Source organism: Sceloporus occidentalis, unplaced genomic scaffold, assembly GCF_023333645.1.
Source record: "Sceloporus occidentalis isolate IW3139 unplaced genomic scaffold, rSceOcc1.0.p SCAF_1, whole genome shotgun sequence".
NCBI lineage: Eukaryota > Metazoa > Chordata > Lepidosauria > Squamata > Phrynosomatidae > Sceloporus > Sceloporus occidentalis.
In genome coordinates this window covers 1,928,651-1,953,300 of record NW_028316981.1, presented here as the reverse complement: position 1 = coordinate 1,953,300, position 24,650 = coordinate 1,928,651, and the positions used below count along the sequence as shown (strand labels likewise).

General features: G+C 44.9%; 1 protein-coding gene across 1 annotated transcript; it reads left to right on the top strand.

Moving 5' to 3' along the window:
- Window positions 1–4,621: 4,621 nt before the first annotated feature.
- LOC149320345 (uncharacterized) lies at window positions 4,622–24,139 on the top strand. Its single transcript, XM_089500538.1, has 6 exons — window positions 4,622–4,974; window positions 6,607–7,149; window positions 8,292–8,418; window positions 15,940–16,010; window positions 19,491–19,617; window positions 20,526–24,139. The coding sequence occupies exons 2-6, from the start codon at window positions 6,712–6,714 to the stop codon at window positions 22,772–22,774; spliced, it is 3,012 nt and encodes a 1,003-aa protein (XP_089356664.1). The 5' UTR covers window positions 4,622–4,974; window positions 6,607–6,711; the 3' UTR covers window positions 22,775–24,139.
- The last annotated feature ends 511 nt before the right edge of the window (window positions 24,140–24,650 follow it).

Sequence of the window (24,650 nt, the reverse complement as noted above, 5' to 3'; positions counted from 1 at the left end):
AACAAAGAATCTTTCAGTCCTTTTAAGATATTTATTTTGACATGAAGGGGTTCAGGAAGGTTTGTGCCAAATAGAAACGTGTTCGGCTGCAACCGCACTGCAGAAATAAATCCAGTTTGACACCCTTTTAATTGCCATGGCTCAGTGCTAGGGAATCCTGGGAATTCTAGTTTTCGGAGACATTTAACCTTCTCTCTCAGCAAACTCTGGTGTGACAACAAATTACAATTCCCAGGATTTCATAGCACTGGGCCATGGCAGTAAAAACGGTATGAAACTGGATTGTCTCTGTAGTGAAGATGCAGCCTGAGTTAGGTCCAAGACACACTGCAGAAATAATCCAGTTCAAGACCACTTTAGGTGCCCTGGCTCAGTGCTATGGAATCCTGGGAATTGTCTCTGGAGTCTGGAGTGAAGATGGAGCCTGAGTTGGGTCCAAGACACACTGCAGAAATAATCCAGTTTGAGACCGCTTTAGCTGCCCTGGCTCAGTGCTAGGGAACCCTGGGAATTGTAGTTTTGTGAGAAAGAGCTCTGGTGCCACAATGAACTACAATTCCCATGCATCTGAAGAAAGCTCATGCTGCCAACTTTTCTTCCAGTGAGACTCAAAGGTGCTACAAGATCTCTCTATCATCATCACCATTATTATTATCATTATTAAATCCAAATGCAGCTGAAGAAGTGGACTTAAATTGGCAACACTGATATCCTGTAGACTCATTCTCTGGGGCTGTGATCTGGAAGCGTGGAGGCAATTCCCTTGTCAAACCAGGGAATCCTGGGAATTGTAGTTTGTTGTGACATGTTGAGACACTGCTTTTACCGGCAGCCAGGGCTCCATGCATGAAATTCTAGGCTTGGTGGTTTGTTGTGCCCAGAATCCCATCATCGCAGGGAGCCTTGCAGTTAGAAGCAGTGCCAAACTGGATTATTTCTGCAGTATGGATGGCAATGGAAAAGAGAACAAAAAAGAGAGCCACAAAACAAAATTCTTGGAAGACAGGGCAGGGATGCCAACTTACCAGGTGCTCTGCCCATGCTCAGAGGCATATTTAATCACTAACTCTCTCTCTCTCTCTCTCTCTCTCTCTCTCTCTCTCTCTCTCTCAGGGACATCACATTCACATGATCACACAACTAGTAGGGCAGCCCATGGAAGGGAAGGAAGATGGAGATAAACATCTATTTTTCTACCCAGGTGCTCTGCCCATGCTCAGAAGCACCTTTCCACCTCTTTTTCTCACATCTCCTCTATTCTTCTACTTTTCTGCTCCACTAGATTCTCCTCCCGTCAACCCAAATGGTCCTCACAGTACAACAACGACCCTGAGAGGTAGGCTTGGGGCACTCTGCCCAAGCTCAGGAATTCAGAAATTCAAATGTCACTCTAAGGCACACACAGAAGTCTACAACATCAAGCCATGATACCATTGTCAACTATTGCCTTTGTGTGCCTTAAAACTTATTTCTTACTTGGAAATCCAAGGCAATTGGGAAGCCAGCCAAGATCCCTCACTCCTCCTGGGCAACACTTTGTGCCTGGTTGCCTGCCTCCTTGTCTCCGTCCCGCCACTTTGCTTTGCCCTGGAGAGCCTGGGGGGCAATCACTGTCCTCTCTCTGATTGGCTGAAAACTGTTAGTGTGATTCCTCCAAACAGTTGGTTGGTTGGTTTGCTCTTGCTCCGTCTTCGCTCTCAGAGGGAGTCATTGGAGAGAGAGAGAGAGAGAGAGAGTTTTTTCTCCAGCCCTCTCTCTGATTGGCTGAAAACTGTTACACTCCAAAGGGTTGGTTGCTCTGCAGCCAGCCTCCCTCCCTCTCAGGCTGGAGCTGAAATGGGCCAAAGTCACCAAAAATGCACTGAAATAGAGCCAGGCACCAAAATCACACGGAAAGCTCTGAAAAGTCACCGTTTTTGTGTGAAAGTCGCAAAATTGGCAACACTGAGACTGAGGTTCCTTGGGTTGCTCTGCCCATGGGGGCGGGCCAGGCCCCTGGCTTGTGTTTCTCTCTACCGGCCTGTTAGGAGCCATGTGGGTGGAGCTACCCAATGTTAGAGGAGGCTCAGCTCCTTCTCTGCTGGGAAATATCATCAACAGAAACAGAAAAGGAGTAATGAAGAGTAGACTGAGGTGGAAAAATGAGAAGCTCTGTTTTGGACATATTGAGCTTCAAGCATCGATACCGCATCCACTACAAGACAGCTATAAGACAAGATGAAACGTGCTGTTCAAGACCCAGAGAAAGGTCAGGGGTGGAAAGATACAGCTGAGTGTTATCGGCGTACAGATGATAGGAAAAACCAAAAGAGCTGATAAGTTTTCCTAGGGACAATGTGTAGAGAGAAAACAAAAGGAGACCCAAAACAGAGCCCTGTGGAACTCCAACAGACAAGGGAACAAAGGATGAGGTCTGACCACCCGTGACCACTGCAAAAGATCTATCTGACAAATAAGATCTAAACCACTCACGAACAGAGTCCGAGAACCCAAGGTCAGAAAGTATATCAGCTAGAAGACAGTGATCAACGGTGTCAAAGGGTGCAGACAAATCAAGAAGGATGAGAACAGAGTAAAGGCCATTAGCCTTGGCCCGTAAAAGATCATCCGAGTTCTTAGTGAGAGCCGTCTCTGTAGAATGCCGTGGGAAGAAACTGGACTGAAAGGGATCAAGAATAGCGTTGGCTTCAAGAAACTCAAGACAGCGAGAATAAACGAATCGTTCCAAAACCTTAGAAAGAAAAGGAAGAAGAGAAATCGGACGATAGCTAGACAAAGAAGAGGGGTCAAGAGAAGGTTTTTTTCCGAATAGGGGAAACTAAAGCATGTTTAAAGACCGTAGGGAAAGAACCCATAGAGAGAGATTAAAAATATAGAGAAGCGAGGACAGAAAAGAGGGAGCTATAGAAATTAGAAAATGAGTAGGAATTGGATCAAGGGAACAAGTGGCAGGTTTGGAAGAGTGCAGCAGTGTAGAGAGTTTATCGAAAGAGACAGGAGAAAACATAGAACAAATTTTAGGCAAGAGTGATAGAAGATTAGTAGTAGAAGAAAAATCAGGAGGGACTATCTCAGAGTGAATACTGGTAATCTCTGATCATAGAATCATAGAGTTGCAAGAGACCACAAGGGCCATCCAGTCCAACCCCAATCTGCCATGCAGGAAATCTCAATCAAAGCATCCCTGAGAGATGGCCATCCAGCCTCTGCTTAAAGACCTCCAAGGAGGGAGACTCCACTCCGAGGAAGGAGTGTGTTCCACTGTCGAACAGCCCTTACTGTCAGGAAGTTCTTCCTAATGTTGAGGCGGAATCTCTTTTCCTGGAGCTTGCATCCATTGTTCCAGGTCCTGTTCTCTGGAGCAGCAGAAAAGAGATGAAATAGCAAAATCATTAGGAGAGAATGATGAAGCGACAGGAGGAGAGGGAGTTTTAAGCAGAGTTGAAGGTGGAGAACAAAGAAAAGTAATCCCCATGATTCCCTATGGGCAAGCAATCCTCATGATTTCCTTGGGGTCCCTTCCAACTCTATGATTCATATCCAGCAACTATTGCAATGGCACCTTTCAATTGAAATGGTTTGCATAGATTGTGATGATCCAATGCAAATTCTTTTTTCTAAAGGTTTGTCATCAAAGTCTTTCCAAAACATTTGGGGTAGCCTCCAACATGGAACTCAGCCAGCAACTGTCCATGTGGGCTATGGAATTATAGATTGGGCTATTATGGATTGCTGAAGGGGTTTGCCTGAGGAAGCACCAACACCACCCTCAGGGCATCCCCATCCCTCCCTCTCTCCTTCCCAAATGCTATCCCCTCCTCCTCTTCCTCCTTCTCCAAGGCAACCAGGGTCCAAGGGAGCAGAAAGGCTCTGTTTCCTAGAGCATCCTTCAAGGCGAGAAAGAGCAGAGGCTCAGATTCCTAGACAGTCCTCCTCCAAAGAGAAAGAGAGAAAGTGGCTGCTCAGATTCCTAGAGCGTCCCCTTCCAAGGGGAGAGAGGAAAGGCTCAGATTCCTAGAGAGGCAGAAGATGCAAAGGAAAGGTCCTTTGTGGGAAAAGGAAGAGGGAGGGAGAGGCCCAGAAAGGAGCAGGAGGGAGAAGAAGAGGAGGAGATGGTGGTGGTAAGGGAGGGGGCTTTGTGGGGGGGAAGGAGGAGAGGAGGGGTCCCTCCAGTCTCCCAAATGGAGAGAGAGAGAGAGAGAGTCCCCCTTTGGGACTAAGAGAGACCCCTCCCTCCCTTTCCCCGTCTGTCTGTCTGTCTGTCTGTTTCTGGGGAGAAGGAGGGGGGCTCTTTGGGGGGATGGAGAGTGAGGGAGGACTCCCTCCAAGGGATGGAGGAAGATGGGGAAGAAGGGTCTCTGGAGGGAAAGAGGGAGGCAGCCCCAAAAGAAAGGGCTCAGAAGGACCCAAGGCCTGCTCCCCAGAGAGGATGGAAAGGGGGAAATAAGGGAAGAGAAATGTTTCTATGGGGAGGAGAAGGAACTGTCCCTCCTCTCCTTCCCCCCAAAGAGGCCAGAAAGATGGCAGTGGAAGGGAACCCTTTTTTTCCTGACCTCAGGGAGGGATTTCTCTATTTATTATCTGATTTCTGTGTAGTTTCTTTCTCCCTGGCAGCATAAGGGACCCCCCCCCCCCAAGGCAGGAAACCTAAATGAGGAGAAAGGCAAAGGTTTTCCCTATCCTCCATCTCTTCCCCCCAAAGGATATGTCAGGCCTCCCTTTTCCAGCACCATCTGTACCCAGGTCCCCTCCCTTTGCATTGGGGCAGGAGAGGGGCAGGAGGAGTCCATCAAACAGCATCATTTCTCCTCCTTTCTCTCCCCAAACCCAGGCACAGCCTTGGCACCAGAGGGCTAATCCGGATCCTCTCTTCTTTGGGGCAGAGGGAAGGAGCTGCCAGACTACTACACCGCCCCCCACCTCCCACCCCAAATTCCTGGCCTTTGAGGCTGAAACCGATCTCAAAAAGACCAAGTAAGAAAGTTATAAACTCCCCAGTTTCTCTAAAAGAAAGTCATGAATGCTGCCAGAGTAATTTCTTAAAAATGAAACAGCTCACCCAGAGCTGCCTTGGTATCAGTTCCTTTCTCAGTTTGAGAGCCATGCAGTGTGTAGTAAAAACACACACACATCTCTGTGTAGATGAACGGTGACAATTCTCCCTTGCAGGTTCCTCACCCAGAATTTCTCCTTGGGCTCCTGCCACCCACCCACTTTGCCCCTTGGCTTTCAGTTCTTCCTTGGATTCACTGCCTCAGATTCACTGTTTTGTGGGTTCAGGTTTCTTTGCCCATAACCAGGATTTCCACCATTCCTGTCAATGAGTGACTTCGGTGGGGGTTAAACAACAAGAAGAACAAAGTTTGCTGATCAAGAGGCTTCTTTATAATTTCGAGTGTTAATGCTGGCCATACTTTCTATTAATATTACAGTTATATTGAACTTTAAGCCCATCTTCCTGTCACACAATTGTAGCACTTTGGTACCACTTGACTATGGTTCCAGGTGATGAAGTTTGCAGTTTGGAGCTTTCTTGAAGAGAGTTCTAAATACTTCACAAAACTAAAAATCCCAGGATTCCATAGGACACCGAGCCATGGCTATTAATGTGGCACAAAAGCTGTATAGCTGTTGCATGTGAAAGAGATTTGAGTCATCTTTTTTAAGCAACTGTGTCCATATTCTTATTCTGAGGCAAAGAAATATTCACTCATTAACAGAGTAGCTCAGCAATGACATTCACCTCCCCAACCTCTTTGTACAAAACTTGGAAGCATTTTCTGGTTGTTGTTTTTAAAATATCAAAAAACTATCTTCAACTCTCCCCTTTGTTTCAACAAATTGTGGCTTACCAGTTATCTTAACCCTGTTACAGACTGCCAAAATAAATCTGCTTTGGGTCTCTTTGGAGGTATGCTATTTAAATGATGCATGGGTCCTAAGAGTCCAGAGGTCGCGCCCAAGCCACACTCCATTCCTAAGCACAGGAGTGCAGCTTTGGTGCAGCTTCCAGATTCTTAGGATGCATGCATCATTTAAATAGCATACCTCCAAAGAGACCCGAAGCAGATTTATTTTGGCAGTCTGTAACAGGCCTTACTATTGTCCCCTATTTCTGATGTTTTCCTTGGTGGAACAACAACAACAAAATTGCTGCTCACCAGTGGATTTTTAAAAATATCTGAATAGTGAGCCCTAGCTGATAGTGACCCTATGGATGAGACATCTCCAATCCCCCAGAATAGCCATATTTGCCTTGTACTGGGGCCTGATAGAATACATGTCATTCTTGAGGATACTGGCTTTTTGAACTGCTGCATCACACTGTTGCTTCATGTTAGGTTTGTGGTCTTCTAAGCTCTCACATCTGTTTAAGTCACTCTGAATGCTGATCTTGTCCTCGATGGTATTAGCTATCCCCTCTTCCAGTTCATCTGCAAATTTAGTAAGTATGCCCCCTGTTCCATCATTGAGATCATTAATAAATATATGTGCTGGGGGGGGGGGGGATGCTAGGGCTGCTGCTCAAAAGAAAAGGGAGCGGAAACCCAAAAAGGTTTGGGGAGTACAGATCTATACTAACACAACCATGTATTGGTTTTATAGGGTGTTTGAGCAGAAGGTCTTAGGGACATCTTTACCCTGAGACAGCCAGAGGAGGAATAACTTTGGTCCTGGTTGCGGTTTTGTTGGTGTAAAAAAATTATACAGATGGATGAAGCAGTCTCATCTGGTCCTGAAGAAGGAAAAGGCTGTGATGGCCTCAGTGGTGAGAGCAGTGGAGGATTCTGGGAGAGGACAGTCCAGAGGTCCCTGGACAAGGACCTTGTCGGCTCAGACACACAGTGCCAACGCTTCAGGCAGTTCTCCTACGAAGAGGGCAAGGGCCCCCGAGAGGTTTGCAGCCGACTCCACCATCTCTGCCGTCAGTGGCTGAAGCCAGAGCACCACACAAAAAATGAGATCCTGGACCTGGTGATCTTGGAACTGTTCCTGAGCATCTTGCCCCCAGAGATGGAGAACTGGGTCAGGGAATGTGAGGTAGAGACTTGTTCCCAGGCAGTGGCCCTGGCAGAGGGTTTCCTCCTGAGTCGGGCTGAGAAGAAGGCGAAAGAGCATCAGATGAGAGCATTTCCTCCTTGTGCCAAGGTAAGCAGTTTCTGTTCTGGAGGTGCCTTTTTTGGACCGCTGATGACTTTGGGGGCAAAGGCCCACTGAGGAGCTTCTCCTGAAATGAAATGCCCCCAGATGTGGCTTTGATAAGGAGGATTTGTGGGGACACTCCACCTTGTGATGAAGTGGAATCACAGTCACCAAAGCCTCTGAGAAAGGTGATTCTGCTTCAAAACCAGGTGGGTGCCCCCTCTGTGCCATGTTTTCAAAGGAAGTGCCAGTTTTCCCTGCTGGCACTGCCACACAACCTGACTTTTCCCCAGGGTGACTTCAGTGGCAGTATCTGGGCCTGATGTGTTCCCCTCACTTCAACAAATAGCCCACTCTCACTCTAAGAGATGAAGCACTTTTGTATTAGTTGAAGTTTTTTCCTTTAATTTTATTTTTATTCTAAAGCCAACTTAACAAGTGACCAGCATCAGTGTTGTTCCCATAGACTGTACAGTTAGGTATACAGTCGGTAGACACTTTATTCACGGATTCTAGCATCCATAGCTTGAAAATATTGAAAAATATATAAATTCCAAAAAGCAAACTTCGATTTTGTCATATAAGGGACACCATTTTATTATGCTATTGCATTTAATGGGACTTGAGCATCCACAGATTTTGGTATCCATGGGGTGTCCTGGAACCAAACCCCAACAGATACCAAGGGTCCACTGTAATTCTAAAGTAGCAGTAGGTTTTCAATTTTTTTTATCTAGATGAGTCTTACAGCTCTTCCTTACATGCACACACACACACACACACACACACACACAATTATACAAAGATATAAAAATAAATGAGTCTATGGGAAGACTTCCATTTTAAGTCAAAGCATGGTTTTCCAGAACTTCAGAAATTGTGAGTTCCATGAAATTGTTAGCATTCCACCATATACAATAAATGTATGCAATGTATTAATGTATGTATCATACTGTATTCCACCTTTTTGAGCTCTTATCTTGTATGTCAGTTTTTCAAGTAGGGCACATTAGCTCCTTAATTTTTGCTGACTTGGCTGTGGCTGGATGTCTCATCTCACACAAGCCCCAACTCCTCCGTCCAAAAACCTTTGCCATTTTCTCATCCTTCTCCAAATTCCATGTCCCGAATCCTGACTTTTGTTTCAGGTGAAGAATCTCTTGGTAGAAGTTCACTCTGAACTCCCTGTGGCTGAGAAGTCTCCATTGGACCCCAGGCAGAGTCCCCAATGGAGGACCATGCAGCAGGAGTGTGATGGAGGGCCCCCTTTGCAAGGTAAGGATGAACACTCTCTGTCCAGAATCCTGCAGGTCTCTTTGTGCATCTGAATGCATCTGAGAATCAGTAAAAGGCAATGTTTTGAATTGTGTTATTGGACTATCTAGCTAAAAAACATTCAGCTGATATGACAACAACTAGGATAGCATATCTGACCAAAAAGCAACATGTGTAGACCTTGCTCTTGTTGTTAACTGCCCTTGAGTCAGTCTTGACGCATGGTGACCCCATGGATGAGACATTGCCAAGGCTCCCTGGCCTCCACTGCTCTGCTTAGTTCCTGTATAGTCATACCCATGGTCTCATTAATAGAGTCCATCCACCTGTCATGTGGTCTTTCTTCCTTTCTTCTTCACTTTTCCCAGCATTATTGTTTTCTCCAATAAGCCACATTTTCTCTTGATGTGACCAAAGTAAGACAGCCTCATAGAATCATAGAGTTGGAAGATACCACAAGGGCCATCCAGTCCAACCCCCTGTCACGCAGGAACGTTCATACCCAGATCCTTAAGTAATTTCTCATAAGGCATTGTTTGGGGACCCTTCACCATTTTGGTTGCCTACCTCTGGACATGGTCTACCTCCTCAACATTCGTTTTGAATTGTGGTGCCCAGAACTGGAGACAGTTGTCTAGGTGAGACCTGACCAAGACAGTGTAGAATGGCACTTACTTCCCTTGATCTCTAGGCACTATACAGTACTTCTATTGATGCAGCCTTAAATTGCATTGGCCTGTCTAGCTGCCACATCACACTGTTGACTCATGTTCAACTTGTGGTCTACTAAGACTCCTAGATCCCTTTCACATGTAGTCTCATGAAGCCAGGTGTCCACCATCCTATATCTATACATTTCATTTTTTCTATCTAAGTGCAGTAGCTTACTTTACTCCCTTTTGAAGTTAATTTTGTAGGTTATGGCCCAGCTTTCTAATCTCTTTAGGTCATTTTGAACTTTTATCTTGTCCTCTGGGGTGTCAACTATTTCTCCTAATTTGGTATCATCTGCAAATTTGATAAGCATGCCCCTTATTCTTTCATCTAAGTCATTGATAAAGATGTTGAATAGCACTGGGCCCAGGACAGAGCCCTGTGGGACCCCACTGGTCACTTCTCTCCAGGATGAAAAGGAGCCATTGTTGAGCACCCTTTGGGTTCAGCCAGTCAACCAATTACAAATCCATGTAACAGTTGCCTTGTCTAACCCTCAGTTTAGTCATCTTGACTTCAAGGGAGGTTTCCAACTTGATCTGTTCTAGGACCCATTTGTTTGTCTTTTTGGCCATCCACGGTATCCTCAGCACTCTTCTCCAGCATCGCATCTCAAATGAGTTGATTTTCTTTCTATCCGGTTTCTTAACTATCCAGCTCTCATCTCCACACATGGTAATAGGAAATACAATGGAATGTATGCATTTTCAATTGCATAAGTAATAAACGTTTATGGTGTTGCGTAGAATTTGGAGTGATCTTGACTGTCTCTAGCAGCCCTTCCTCTTTCAGTTAATATTTCTAATAGCATGATGTTCCTCATAAAAACCACCCAGCGAGGTAGGGGTATGTGTGCGTGTGAGAGAGAGAGTAGATGGTGGAGGTCCTCCAGTAAGTTCCAGTGGGAAGGGGAAACGGATTTCCCAAGCCCCGCGCCAATATCCTAACCCCTGCACCAAGTTGTTGATGTTGCTTTGTCCCTTCGTGTCATTATGACAATTCTAAGGTGACCCTAGGAGGCCACATGGTGTAGCGGTTTGACTGGCGAGCAGGGTTTGAATTCATGCTCAACTATACATTTTACTGGGATAGAATCATAGAATCACAGAATTGTAGAGTTGGAAGAGACCACAAGGGCCATCCAGTCCAACCCCCTGCCATGCAGGAAATCTCAATCAAAGCATCCCCAACAGATGGCCATCCAGCCTCTGCTTAAAGACCTCCAAAGAAGGAGACCCCACCACACTCCGAGGGAGTTTATTCCACTGTTGAACAGCCTTACTGTCAGGAAGTTCTTCCTAATGTTGAGGTGGAATCTCTTTTCCTGGAGCTTGCATCCATTGCTCCGAGTCCTAGTCCCTGGAGCAGCAGAAAACAAGCTTGCTCCCTCCTCAATGTGACATCCCTTCAAATATTTAAACAGGACTATCATATCACTTCTTAATCTTCTTTTCTCCAGGCTAAACATCCCCAGCTCCCTAAGGCGTTCTTCATAGGGCATGATTTCCAGACCCTTCACCATTGTAGTCGCCCTCCTTTGGACACGCTGTAGTTTCTCAATGTCCTTTTTGAATTGTGGTGCCCACAACTGGACACAGTATTCCAGCTGGGGCCTGACCAGAGCAGAATAGAGTGGCACTATTACTTCCCTTGATCTAGACACTATACTTCTATTGATGCAGCCTAAAATCGCATTGGCCTTGTTGACTCATGTTGACTTGTGGTCTACTTGGACTCCTAGATCCCTTTCACATGTTGTCTCCTTAAGCCAGGTGTCCCCCATCTTATATCTGTGCATTTCATTTTTCCGCCCTAAGTGGAACATTTCTCCCTGTTGAAGTTCATTTTCTTAGCTGTGGCCCAGCTTTGTAGTCTATTCAGGTCATTTTGAATTTTGATCCTGTCCTCTGGAGTATTAGCTATTCCTCCTAATTTGGTGTCATCTGCAAATTTGATAAGTATGCCCCCAATTCTGTCATCCAAGTAATTGATAAAGATGTTGAATAGCACTGAGCCCAGGACAGAGCCCTGTGGGACCCCACTGGTCACTTCTCTCCAGGATGAAAAGGAGCCATTGTTGAACACCCTTTGGCTTTGGTCAGTCAGCCAATTACAAATCCATGTAACAGTTGCCTTGTCTAGCCCACATTTTACAAGCTTGTTTGCAAGAATGTCATGGGGAACTTTGTCAAAGGCCTTACTGAAATCAAGATATACAGTTCTATATCCACAACATTCCCTTCATCTACCAAGCTGGTAATGTTATCAACGAACAAGATAAGATTTGCCTGGCATGACTTCTTTCTCTGAAACCTGTGTTGACTTTTTGTGATTATGACATTGCCTTCTAGATGTTCACAGACTCTCTGTTTAATTATCTGCTCCAGAATCTTTCCTGGTATTGATGTCAGACTAACTGGACAATAATTGTTGTTTTTTCCCCTTTTTGAAGATGGGGACAACGTTTGCCCTCCTCCAGTCTGCTGGGACTTCTCCTGTTCCCAGGAGTTTTCAAAGATTATTGCCAATGGCTCTGATATTACATTTGCCAGTTCTTTTAATACCATTGGATGTAGTTCATCTGGTCTTGGAGACTTAAATTCATTGAAATTAACAAGGTATTCCTCTACTATCTCTTTGCTTATTCTGTGCTGAATTTCCCCATATCTGTCCACTGCTTCTTTATCCTCAGATTGAGCACCCTTTGTCTTTTCTGAGAAGACTGAGGCAAAGAAGGTGTTGAGTAATTCTGCCTTTTCTCTGTCCCCTGTTATCATTTTGCCATCTTCTCCACGCAGTGGCCCTACCGTTTCCTTCTTCTTCCTTTTGCTGCGGACATAACAATAAAAGCCCTTTTTGTTGTTCTTAACCTCTCTGTGCTTTAGCTTTTCTGACTTTATCTCTACACATGCTAGCTATTTGTTTGAATTCCTCTTTGGTGATGTCCCCATTTTTCCATTTCTTATACATGTTCCGTTTAAAATTTAGCCCAGTTGAAAGTTCCTTGGTCATCCATCCTGGGTTCTTGAGACACTTCCCATTTTTCTTTCTCACTAGAACTGTTGGAAATTGTGCCTTCAGTATCTCCCTTCTGAGAAACTCCCATCCATCCTGAACTCCCTTCTCTTTTAGTATTCCTGACCATGGGATCATCCCCAGTATTTCTCTTAGGTTTACTGAAATAATCTTTCCTAAAGTCTAGAATGCGTGTCTGACTATGCCTGGCTTCTCCTTTCCACTGTATAACAAACTCGATGAGAACATGGTCACTTCCACCTAAATATTCCACCACTTGCACCCCATTAACTGGGTTATCCCTGTTGGTTAGGATCAGATCTAAAATAGCTGATCCCCTTGTTGCCTCTTCCACCTTTTGGACAATGAAATTGTCTTCGAGGCAAGTGAGGAATTTACTAGACCTTAAGGATTTGGCTGAGTTTGACTTCCAGCAAATATCAGGATAGTTGAAATCACCCATCACTACTACATCTCTCCTTTCTGAGTGTGTGGTCATCTGTTCTAGATGACCATCATCCAATTCCTCCATCTGACTGGGGGTCCTGTAGTAGACTCCCACAATAACATCCTTGTTGTTTCCCTCCCCTTTCATTTTTATCCAGATGCTCTCCACCTGGCTGCCAGGATTGATGTACTGGATCTCTTCACTGGTGTAAATGTCCCTGACATATAGGGCTATTCCTCCTCCTTTTCTGTTTGTCCTGTTTCTCTTAAAAAGGTTATATCCCTCTATTTCTCCATTCCAATCATGAGACTCATCCCACCAGGTTTCAGTGAGGCCAAATACTTGCTTTGTTGTACTAGGATTTCGAGTTCATCTTGCTTATTCCCCATGCTCTGTGCATTAGTGTAGAGATTTAAGACCATGTGTTCCCTTTACTTGCTGCCTGTGCAAACATTTTTGCCTCCCACTGTTGGGTCCTTGCATTGTTTGTCTTGTTCCCTCTATGACAGTTTGACTATTTTCTCCAGCCTTTTTGCCTTCCAGAATACTGTCTCCCTCCCCCACATATCTCAGATTAAAGCCCTCCTAATCAAATTTTTGAGACTATTGGCAAAGAGATTTTTGCCAACTGGCGTGAGATGCAATCCATCCTTTGCCAGAAGTCCCTCCTCATGGAACCGCAGCCCATGATCCAAGAATCCAAACTGTTCTTGGCAACACCATCTATGGAGCAAGCTGTTCACATCCGCTATTTACCTCTCCTTTCCTGGACCATGCCCTTCAACTGGGAGAAAGATGAGATGACAACCTGCGCATCCATCTCTTTCGGCGTCCTACCCAGAGCCTCATAATCCCTTATGATATTCTGAAGGCTGTGCCTAGCAGTATCATTGGTTCCCACGTGAACCAAAAGAAAGGGGTAATGGTCAGTAGGCTTGACGAGTCTTATCAGCCTCTCTGTCACATCACGGATCTTTGCCCCAGGGAGACAGCACACCTCCCAAAACATCTTGTCAGGCCCACAAACCACTGGTTCAGTGCCTCTCAGCAAGGAGTCCCCCATGACCACCACACACCTCCTCCGAGACTTAGTAGCAGGTGTTCCCTTTGGTGGTACTCCCAGGGTCCCCTGCTCTGTCCCTGAAGTCTGTTCCTGCAGCTGTTCCTTATCATTCTTGACGATAGAGAGATATTCAAATCTATTCTGTAGCTGCAAGCTCACAGAACGTTCCCTGGTTTCCCTACTTCTGTGTGTGACACTCCTCCAACCGTCTACTTCTGTTGCATGTGAAGTGCCCTCCTCCTCAGCAACCTCCTCTGTGTCTTTCCCATCCAAGTCCCTTCGGTCCGTTCTGTTTAGGAAAACTTCTTGCTCCCTATGATGCTGAAGTGTAGCTACCTGGGCCTCCAGCTGCCGGACTTTTTCTTCCAAGAGGGCTACCAACTTGCACTTGGTGCAGGTGAAGTTCCCCACATCTCTAGGCAAGAAGACAAACATCCCACAGGTGTTGCAGGTGACTGCAGCAGGGCCTTCAGTGTCCATACTGAGAAGTCTTAAGGAGGCACTGAAACAAGATTGTGGGTTTACCCTGCTAAACACCAGTGTAAAGAACCCCTGATGGCTTGGCCTTTGTCCCCAAACTCTGTCCTTGAGTTCAATTCACTGGCCTTATAGTTATGTAGACTAGCTCCTTTCAGAGCAAGTCTCTGACTCACTTCCTCTGAGCAAAAGTACCCACAAGCCCCTTAAGGAAAAAAGGGAAAAGAAAATGTGGAAAATTAAAAGGACCCCCTCTAACAGTGTTCCCAGGCCAGCTTCTCCTGTGTACCCCAACCCTTTCTTGACTATATAACAATTTTTTAAAAAATAAACAATACAGATCTCACCAAAGCACATGGAGAAAGAAAACCAGCTTTCCTTCTTGAAAGAGTGAGCTAGAATGCCTCCCCCAGCACTTAAACAGAATTAGGCTTCTGGCCACCCCCACCAAAGATCCACAGCAATATCCCAAAGTTTAAAAAGTTCAGATCTCACCAAAGGGTGAGGATCTGTTACTGCCGCCCAGGGTCCTCTGTGGAAACAATGTGACATTGTTGCCTGATGTGCTTGCAGTACCACTGCTCATCCCGCTGTCCATTCAGTTGTACATATGGTGCAAAACATTGCCATTCGACCCAAGAGTTGCACAGCTTGAGTGATGCTCATCTCCACCTGCAGAGATTGATTTTGTTCACTGTGTGTTTCTATTCAGTAATGGCTTTTTCTGTCTGGGACTCAAGTCCCTCATACTTTCCATCCTATCCTTTGTCTGTACAACAACAACCTTGTGAGGTAGGTCAGGCTCAGAGAGAAGACGGGCCCAAGGTTTCCGTGTCTTTCAGGGCTCATGGGAGGCTAGAACTGGATTTTCCCAGGCTCCAGTCCAACACTCGAGCCACTGCACCCAAGCTCCCTCTGTATTTTCGAGGGTTAGAAGTGTTCTTTTGTGCCAAGACTTCCAAGAGAATGCAGGTGTACCTCCGCAAATAAACTGATTGTGTTCCAGAGCATTCCTTCTTTAACAGAAAATTTGGTATGAGAGCCACAGGGAGTGGTTCCTGAAACACACACAAAAAAGAAGAGCACATGAACATTTTTAACACACCTTTTCTCCAAAACCTATAATATGTATATGTGAAGTGAAGGCATGAGGTCAGGGAAGCCTTGCACAAGTACACAAAAATGTTTGGAACCTTCTAGAACCCATCTGAAGGCTTCTTCCAAAATGAATTCATGAATGACTTTTTCTTTCACCAGCTCCATCTTTTCTTGTGATTTCCATTTTGGTGGCCAAACTCATGCATCTAAGTGTTTTTGTTTGTTAAGTGTTAGGGATAGCTGTCAAACCAGCCTTCTCTACTCCTCAATTTTATTTCTCTCTAGCTGTTCCTTCATGCTCAGCAAGGGTCTCCAGAGGCAGCTGCTGTTTCCCTTCTGTGTTATAGGCAGGAACACACAGCTGCAGTAGGATGAGCTATAGCAGAACCCCACTGTTTCTCAGCTCAAGCATTAATGCATTGCTTACTCCAGACATATTGTGCAACCAGATACTGAAAGCTATGTTTCTTCCAGCTCTTTTTCACCATCCTTCTAATGCATATGTTGCTAAAACAGTTTCATCTGTGTAGGGGATGAAGAGGAAATGAGGCGAGGCAAGTATAATATGACTTTGTAAAAAGGAGTTTATTTGTCAGAGGCTTTCTTTACTGAGCGGTGCTTGTACTTCCTAGTGAGTCTTTAAGATTGCTACTTCTAACAGCAAGAGATGTGACTGGATTCCCCCCTGCCTTGGTCTCTTCCACAGAAGCTGAAATGATCCCACCAACAAGGACTCAGTTGCCTCTTCCACTTTGCGGTGGACCACAACCACATCAAGTAAGGAAAAGTAATCCTGGAGCAAGAGGACTGGAACAGTCTGGGTTTCTCTCTTCCCAGATCACATCCTTCTCAGCGCTAGTGGAGAACTTTGAAATAAAGTTTGCTTTAGATTTTTAAAAATTGTAAAAATTTTCAAACTTCTCTAGGTTTGAATCCTTGGTGTTTATCAAACGAGGTTTTTCCAGCTCAGATCCATGGTGATTGTGAAACGAGCGATGCAAATTCATGTTATAATGTTAATGTATTTTCACTCCTGGTTCCTTTCAATGGGTGCTCCTCCCATGGCGCTTCTGTGGTGCTTCCGGACTGAATCCTTACTAGATCCTCATTTTGGGGAGTTCGCTAAATAAGTGAGTTGACAGGATTCACATTGAGGTTTGCTTCAAATTCACTGCCGATTGGTCTGGTTAGGAATGACGCTTTGCTTGTGCTCTGGAACACCACTGCAAAACCCCCGGGTTGCAAATTTCCCATGATGCCGTGCTGCAATTTTGCCCCATTTGCTTCCAGTGCTCCCCCCTGAATGAATGCATTCACGTTTTAATGTGGACAAGAGACATTCTGGTGAGGAGGAGGGAGATTGGGGGGGGGGAGAGAGAGAGAAAGGGAAAAGAGGGGGGCAAAGAGAGAGAGAGTGGAGTTAGTAAAGTTTCTAAAGGACTCTTTGGGGGTGGGGGGCAGGACGTCCTCCAAAGTGGGGCCAAGGTGGAGGCAGGATTTACTTCCAAGTAGAACTGCAGTTTCTACACTGATTATTTTGCAGTGAAAGAAATTTATTAATAATAATAATAACAGCAATAATTTTGCCTGTGGCTGATACATTCGGATGAATCAGTGGGCATTTAGAGATAAGTGACATTCCCTATCATTCATGTGAGGCTAGAGATGGAGGGTAGATCCAGATGACAAATCTGAAGGGAAAGAAACAGCAGGCTGGAGGGAGAGATGGAACTCCCAGAATTCCATAGCCTCGAGCCAAGGACCCCACAACAAACTCCAACTCCCATAATAATAATAATAATAATAATAATAATAATATTTTAAAATAATATTAATATTAATAATAATTGTTATTAGTTTGCTGAGGCACCAGAGCTCTCTGGTAGAGAAGGCTCAATGTCTCAGGACACTACAGTTCCCAGAATTCCATAGCACTGAGCCAGGACAGTTATAGTGGAGTTAAACCAGATTATCTCCCCAGTGTGGATGAAATCTAAGAGAAGGCAACTGTTACAAAGGGAAGGAGAGATGTAGATGAAATAGATGAGGAGAATGAGAAGAGGATAGATGTCGATGTGTCTGAAATGGATGGGGGCTCTGACACGGAGGACCCCTTTGAATTTGGCTGCCAGGGATGGGAAAATAGAAGGGAGGAAGAAAGGGGAAGCTGTTATTCCCGTGAAAGTGGAACCAGGCTCCCTTCTTCACCCCGGAAGTGCAAAGGTTCAGAATGTGTCCAGAGCCCCACTGAGCATGCGCAAGGGTCCCAATTCGAATAGTTGAATCTGTATGGTATGCACCGGTGTAATGCAATTTGCGCTCATTCTGCTTTGCCTGAATCCGCATCATGTGACTTGCCTTGGATTTGATTCCCCCTCAATTCGGAAGGGCAATGGAAGGGCAACCAGGTGTGATAAAACACTCACGTTATAACGTCAGTTTGCATCGTTCGACCCGCAGTCACCCCTGATCTTAGCTCCAATAACCTCAGTGTGATAAACGCCCTTGTGTCTTCAACCTTCTTATTCTTGAGTTAGAGTTACTCTCCTTTTTCTCTGAACTTTTTGTTGAGCCCCAAAGGGGAATTGATAGATACTCCCATCCTCCTTCCTTGGTCCAGAACAAATCCCTCTCCCTCTGTGTTCAGCAGCTGGCATTCAGAGGGAGGCTACTAGAGCTTCTGGAGCTGCCAAGGAACCAGCAGGACCAGGGGAAACATTGGCCTCTATTAAGAAGACGGCCAGTGCCACTCAGGGATGTTTCAGGCAGGGGTGGGGAAATTCCATTTAATGCCACTTTTCAGGTAATATTTTGCTCAAAATTGGAGAACATAAGAACTTTATTGGCCATGTATATAGACTGTATCTGGCATCTCTTTGTAGCTAGACTTACTGGGAGCTTGAGCTATAAATGATTTATGTCTCATTGACCTTCATCCCTATTTCTATAGGTTTGGACTATGTAGTTTTATTATTAATTTATTTATTATTAATCTTTTAAAATATGTTATATACATACCACAGACAGACAATTTATATCCTAACTCTGTTTGTTTTCTAATTGGCGGGAAACCAGCCAAACTCTCAGCAGTTTTCTCTGTGCTCCCTCTGTAGCATTTATAACATATCCTCAAACATTTCACACATGAAAACTGCCACATGTGTGTCCAGGTAACAACAGACTGTGGTCAAAATGGCAAAGATTACTGCTGAAGAAGTACCCATGCACTTACAGAGGCTGCAGCTGCTGGTGTTCCCAGCCTCTACTGGGAAGAGCAAGAGGACTAATTGGCATTGTCCCTGGCAAATTAGAGCGTATTGCATAACATTTCACAAGTCTCCTCTCAAAACTGAAAAAAATAAACAAACCAAAAACACCAGCTGAAAATTGTCCAACCTGGCAGTTGGAAATGACCCAGCATCATCCCTCCTGACTTGCTGAAATGCCCACGTTTGACCTGCCCACCCCATCTGCAGTTGGCTACCCTGATTCAATTCCTGAAGTGTAAGATCTTTGGCGTTTTGTTCCTCAGGTGTGGTGTAATGTTTTTTTAAAGTCACAGGCTCTACAGTCCACCCCTAAGGGGCAGCCTGCAGCTAACTCTAGCTGCGCCAAATTGGGGCCGTGACAACCACACACTGCGGCCCTGATCTCTCCTTTCTGCGGTGCAAAAAGGAGCTGCAAAATGTGGCCCTTTTTTGCACCCTGGAAAGGGCGGCATAACTGCTGGCACACAGCTTTTCTGCACTCCTTTGGCGCTATGTCACGTAGGTGCAGTGCCAGAGGAGTGCCATGATGCTGTGCACCATGTGCTGCATCATCATGGCACCATGTGGGTGGAATTGGGCATGCATATTGTGCACACCACACCCCAACTCTGCTCCTGGGCTAGCCTTAATGGTCTGTCTGTTGACCCCTGAGTCTCCTTTTACTGAAGCTGACTATGTCTTGGACTGAGGCTCCTGTGTTATCAAACCTTTATGCTGTACGTTATTTTAATGTTGTAAACCGCCCGGATTGGTTCGCCACAGGGCGGTATGTAAATAAAAGTTGTTATTATTATTATTATTATTATTATTATTATTATTATTATTATACCTTGTTCTTGATGCTCATGCTGTTGATGGTAGAAGAATCAGTCTCACTTCAGCTGCCTTTGGAGCTGTGTCAGCCTGCCAGCCTACTTTATACTAACTGTCACAGCCAGCAGCCATTTTGATGCCAGTGTGAGCAAGAACCTTTTTCTTCTGTCTTTAGGGCCTGGTGACTTTTGAGGAGGTGGCCGTGTCTTTCTCCCCAGAGGAGTGGGCCCTGTTAGATCCTGACCAGAGAGCCTTGCACAGAAAGATCATGGCAGAGATCAGTGGGATCGTGGCCTCTCTTGGTAAGGATCTCTCTTTCTCTGAATGTTTTCTGTTTTAAAATTTATTTATAATTCTAGCATTAACAACTACAATACTTTGAAGTGAGTCATGCTTCAGCCCAAATGGGAAAGGGATGAGCCCTGGATATGCAGGTCATGAAGGAAACCTGTAGGATTATGGGCTGTCTTAGTAAGGCTCTCTTGTTGATTATCATTTCCATTCTAAAATGTAGTGGTGAGATTACATGTTTCTGTGAGGCAAGAGGCTATGCTGACGTAGCACAGTGGTAGTACGGTCTCCTAAGGCAAGCTTTTTCTGAAGAGGCAGATGAAATGTGCCAACAGCTAGTGTGCAGTAGCAATAGTGTGTGTGGCAGGGTTACAGTTGATGAGGGATCTCTCAGAGACTGAAGAGCAGATGACAAATTTGAATAATACCGTGTCTAATGATACAACTGGACTCATGCTTAAATGAGGTTCAGCTGCTGACTTGCACAGAGATGAAAGAAAACCCCCAAACTGTACAACATCAGCTGGAAGCCTCCTATAACAAGCCCGTGTATGGCGCGGTCTCACTGTATGTATCTATTTGATTTATATAGTATGGTCCCTGATATTTTTGGCAGAGGTTCTCCATAGACTCATGCTGGAAGATCTAGAGGTCCTCCAGCATGACTCTGATGTTCAGCATCAACCAGAGGATGGTGGGATGGAGAAACCCCTTCTCTGGTGGTTGTAAGACTCAGGCAGACTCTTATGATAAAATACAGGCTTTCAGATAGTTTGGACCTACAGTGTAAGACTGAGCATAGCATCACTTCTTTTGTTCTAATGATTCATTGTCTTTATGATTGTTTGGCTTTAAACTGTTTCCCATACTCTGAAATGCTTTTTCACACATTATTGTCTGCTTTTCCTCTTCACAACAGAAAACTGGAGGAAAACATATGTATGTACTAAGTATGGGAATTGTTCTAGGCAAAAACTGGAACTTACTAAGCAAGCTCAACATTCAGAAGAGGAAGGTTACATCAGAGAGAAGCCCTACAAACACAATGTATCTGAGAAATATGTTCCTCAAAACATGGCACTTGTGTCTTGGAAGAGGCCCCACGGTGTAAAGAAACACTTTAGGTATGACATTTCTGTGAAAGGTTTTGGTTCTAAATTGTACCATGTGAACCACCAAGAAGCACACACAGTAAAGAAACCACACAAATGCTGGAAGTGTGGGAAATGTTTTGCATACAACTCAATTCTTATGGCACATTTGAAAGTGCATGGAGACCTTGTGAGCCACAGAATAAACCACACAGGAGAGAAACTGTACAAATGCCAGCTGTGTAGGAAATGCTTTGTTCAGACATCCCACCTTGTGAGACATCAGAAAGTCCACACAAGAGAGCAATTATACAAATGCAAACAGTGTGGAAAATGTTTTGTTTACAGGTCAGTCCTTGTGGCTCATCAGAGAGTCCACACAGGAGAGAAACCATATACATGCCAGCAGTGTTGGAAATGCTTTGCTCAGAAGTCAGACTTTGTGAGGCACCAGAGAGTCCACACAGGAGAGAAACCATATATATGCGAGCAGTGTGGGATTGGTTTTGCTCGGATGTCAGCTCTTGTGATCCATCAGAGAGTCCACACAGGAGAGAAACCATGCACATGCCAGCAGTGTGGGAAATGCTTTCCTCACAAGTCACATCTTGTGCGGCACTGGAGAATGCACACAGGAGAGAAACCATACACATGCCAGCAGTGTGGGAAAGGTTTTGTTCACAAGGCAAGCCTTGTTTACCATCAGAGAACCCACACAGGAGAGAAACCATATACGTGCCAGCAGTGTGGGAATGGTTTTGCTCAAAAGTCAGCTCTTGTGAGGCACCAGAGAGTCCACACAGGAGAGAAACCATACGCATGCCAGCAATGTGGGAATAATTTTTCTTGCCAATCAGCCCTTGTGGAGCATCGGAGAATTCATACAGGAGAGAAACCATACACATGCCAGCAGTGTGGGAAAGGTTTTGCTTGCAAGTCAGCTCTTGTGAAGCATCAGAGAGTCCACACAGGAGAGAAACCATACACATGCCAGGAGTGTGGGAAAGGTTTTGCTCAGAAGTCAGCTCTTGTGAGGCACCAAAGAGTCCACACAGGAGAGAAACCATACACATGCCAGGAGTGTGGGAAAGGGTTTGCTGGCAAGTCAGATTATGTGAAACATCAGCGAGTCCACACAGGAGAGAAACCATACACATGCCAGGAGTGTGGGGAGAGGTTTGCTAGCCAGCCAGCTCTTGCGAAGCATCAGAGACTGCACACAGGAGAGAAACCATACACATGCCAGCAGTGTGGGAAAGGTTTTGCTTGCAAGTCAGCTCTTGCGAAGCATCAGAGAGTGCACACAGGAGAGAAACCATACACATGCCAGGAGTGTGGGAAAGGTTTTGCTCAGACGTCAGCTCTTGTGAGGCACCAAAGAGTCCACACAGGAGAGAAACCATACACATGCCAGGAGTGTGGGAAAGGGTTTGCTGGCAAGTCAGATTATGTGAAACATCAGCGAGTCCACACAGGAGAGAAACCATACACATGCCAGGAGTGTGGGGAGAGGTTTGCTAGCCAGTCAGCTCTTGCGAAGCATCAGAGACTGCACACAGGAGAGAAACCATACACATGCCAGCAGTGTGGGAAAGGTTTTGCTTGCAAGTCAGCTCTTGCGAAGCATCAGAGAGTGCACACAGGAGAGAAACCATACACATGCCAGGAGTGTGGGAAAAGGTTTGCTAGCAAGTCAGATATTGTGAAGCATTGGAGAGTGCATGCAGGAGAGAAACCATACACATGCCAGCAATGTGGGAAAGGTACTGCTCACAAGTCAGATCTTGTGAAGCATCAGAGAGTGCACACAGGAGAGAAACCATACACATGCCAGCAGTGTGGGAAAGGTTTTGCTCACAAGTCAGATCTTGTGAAGCATCAGAGAGTGCACACAGGAGAGAAGCCATACACATGCCAGCAGTGTGGGAAAGGTTTTGTTTGTAAATCAGCTCTTGTGAAGCATCAGAGAGTGCATACAGGGGAGAAACCATACGCATGCCAGCAGTGTGTGAAATGTTTTGCTCAGAAGTCAGGCCTTCAGAAGCATCAGAGAGTCCACAGAGGAGAGAAACCATAAAAATGCCACCAGTGGGAGAAATGCTTTGCTCAAACTTTGCATCTTCTGAAGCATGAGATAATGCTTCAAACAGAGGAGAGAAATAATTCAATTGTTATATCTGACATATTTTCCTCAAAATTCACACCTTTGAGGACTAACAACAACATTTATTTATTTATAACCCACCCTTCAGCAAAAAGGCTATCAGAGCGGATTACATATTGTTAAGAAGACAGTTCCCTGCTCTCAGGCTTGCATCCTAAAAATACAAGATACAAAAGGGAATGGGGAAGAGTCCAGCAGATCTTCTCTCCCTCCAAGGCCTGGATCATGGCAGATGGACTGGAGGAAGGGTCCTTCTTCTTACTGTGGCTAGGCCCAATGGAGCTGGTCTGCCCTTCTCTCCCTCTGGCTGATGGTGGATGGAGGGACGTCCTTTTCAGGCAAGACCTGGAGTTGGCCTGCCTTTCTCCATCTGCATGATGGTGGATGGAGGTAGGGCCTTCTTCTTTTCAAGCAAGGCCTGATGGATCTCGCTTGTCTTTCTCTCCCTCTGGATGGTGGAGGGAGGGAGGGCCTTCGTCTTCCAGACAAGACCCGATGGAGCTGGCTTACCTTTCTCTCCCTCTGGATGATGGTGGATGGAGGGAAGGCTTTCTTCTTTTCAGGCAAGGCCTGATGGAGCTGGATTACCTTTCTCTCCCTCTCATTTGATTTTATTTCTGCTTCAAAGCTTGTAATTTTAAATATCTTGTATTTTAGCTTTCATACCTTTAGGAACGCCTCTCCCCATATAGTCTGCCCCACACTCTCATAACGTCTGGGAAACTCTTATTATGGATTCTTGCAATTATACTTCTTCTAATATCTTCATGAAATGGTTTTTCAAACTGGAACAGTTGTGTTTGTCTAGGGTTATGTTTTGTGACTTGAACAGGGTTTGGATGCACTGCGAGTATAGAGGTTGACATTTGGACTGGATAGAGTCATTTAACAGTGATGTATGTGGTAGACGTTGTCTGGAGGTTTGCTATTGGCAGGAATAAATTCCTGCCATAAGTGTTTAATGTGTTTAGGGTTTAAAATAAGGATGATCGGGGTTATAGTTGGTTAAGAATAATAGATAGAGTTTAAATAGAATATTCTAGACGGTTGGAGAAGCTAACTGGACAGTACAGCTGTAAGCATTAATGTGCTTTCAGGTCAAGCTCTCTGGAACTGGCCAGGGAAGGAATGGGGAAGAGGAATTTTGCCAATTAGATTGCTATATTGATTTATGGGGTGGAGTTGTTACGTATCATTATAAATGTGTATTTCATATGTGTTATTTCAGTCCTGACAAAAAAGTCGCTACTCTGTCTGTAATGATTTCTTTACTGCAATAAAAACTGTTCTTCATAGAAGCTGTCTTTTATGTCTGAAAGAGATCTGTGAATCAGGAGAGTCTGACAGCTATCATCTGGCATTAAAGGAGAGTCCTGGTGTCTGCTTTGCACCTTTGGAAGCATGAGAGAATCCACAGAGGCAGTGACGTCCCTAGGGTTGGTGTCATCTGGCATGGCTCTCATGGTGTCGCCTGCCTGTCTTTGGCCTCCTCCCATCCTGCAGCCATGCAGAATCCTTAGTCATGCTTTTTGGCGCAAATGTTACTAATAAATCATAATTTCCATATACCACTAAATGTAATGTTGATAGTTGTGATATAAGTAAGTAACAAAATTAAAATTATACCTTCAAATTACAGTATCACATATGCAACCTAAATGAATTTACATATAGATAGTAAATATTTGGTTAAAATGTGATGTTTTTAAAGACAATATAAAAAGGATTTTAATTTTTTTTTTTAAAAAAAAGCCAATTTGAAATTTGAAAGTTTAATTTTAACATTTTG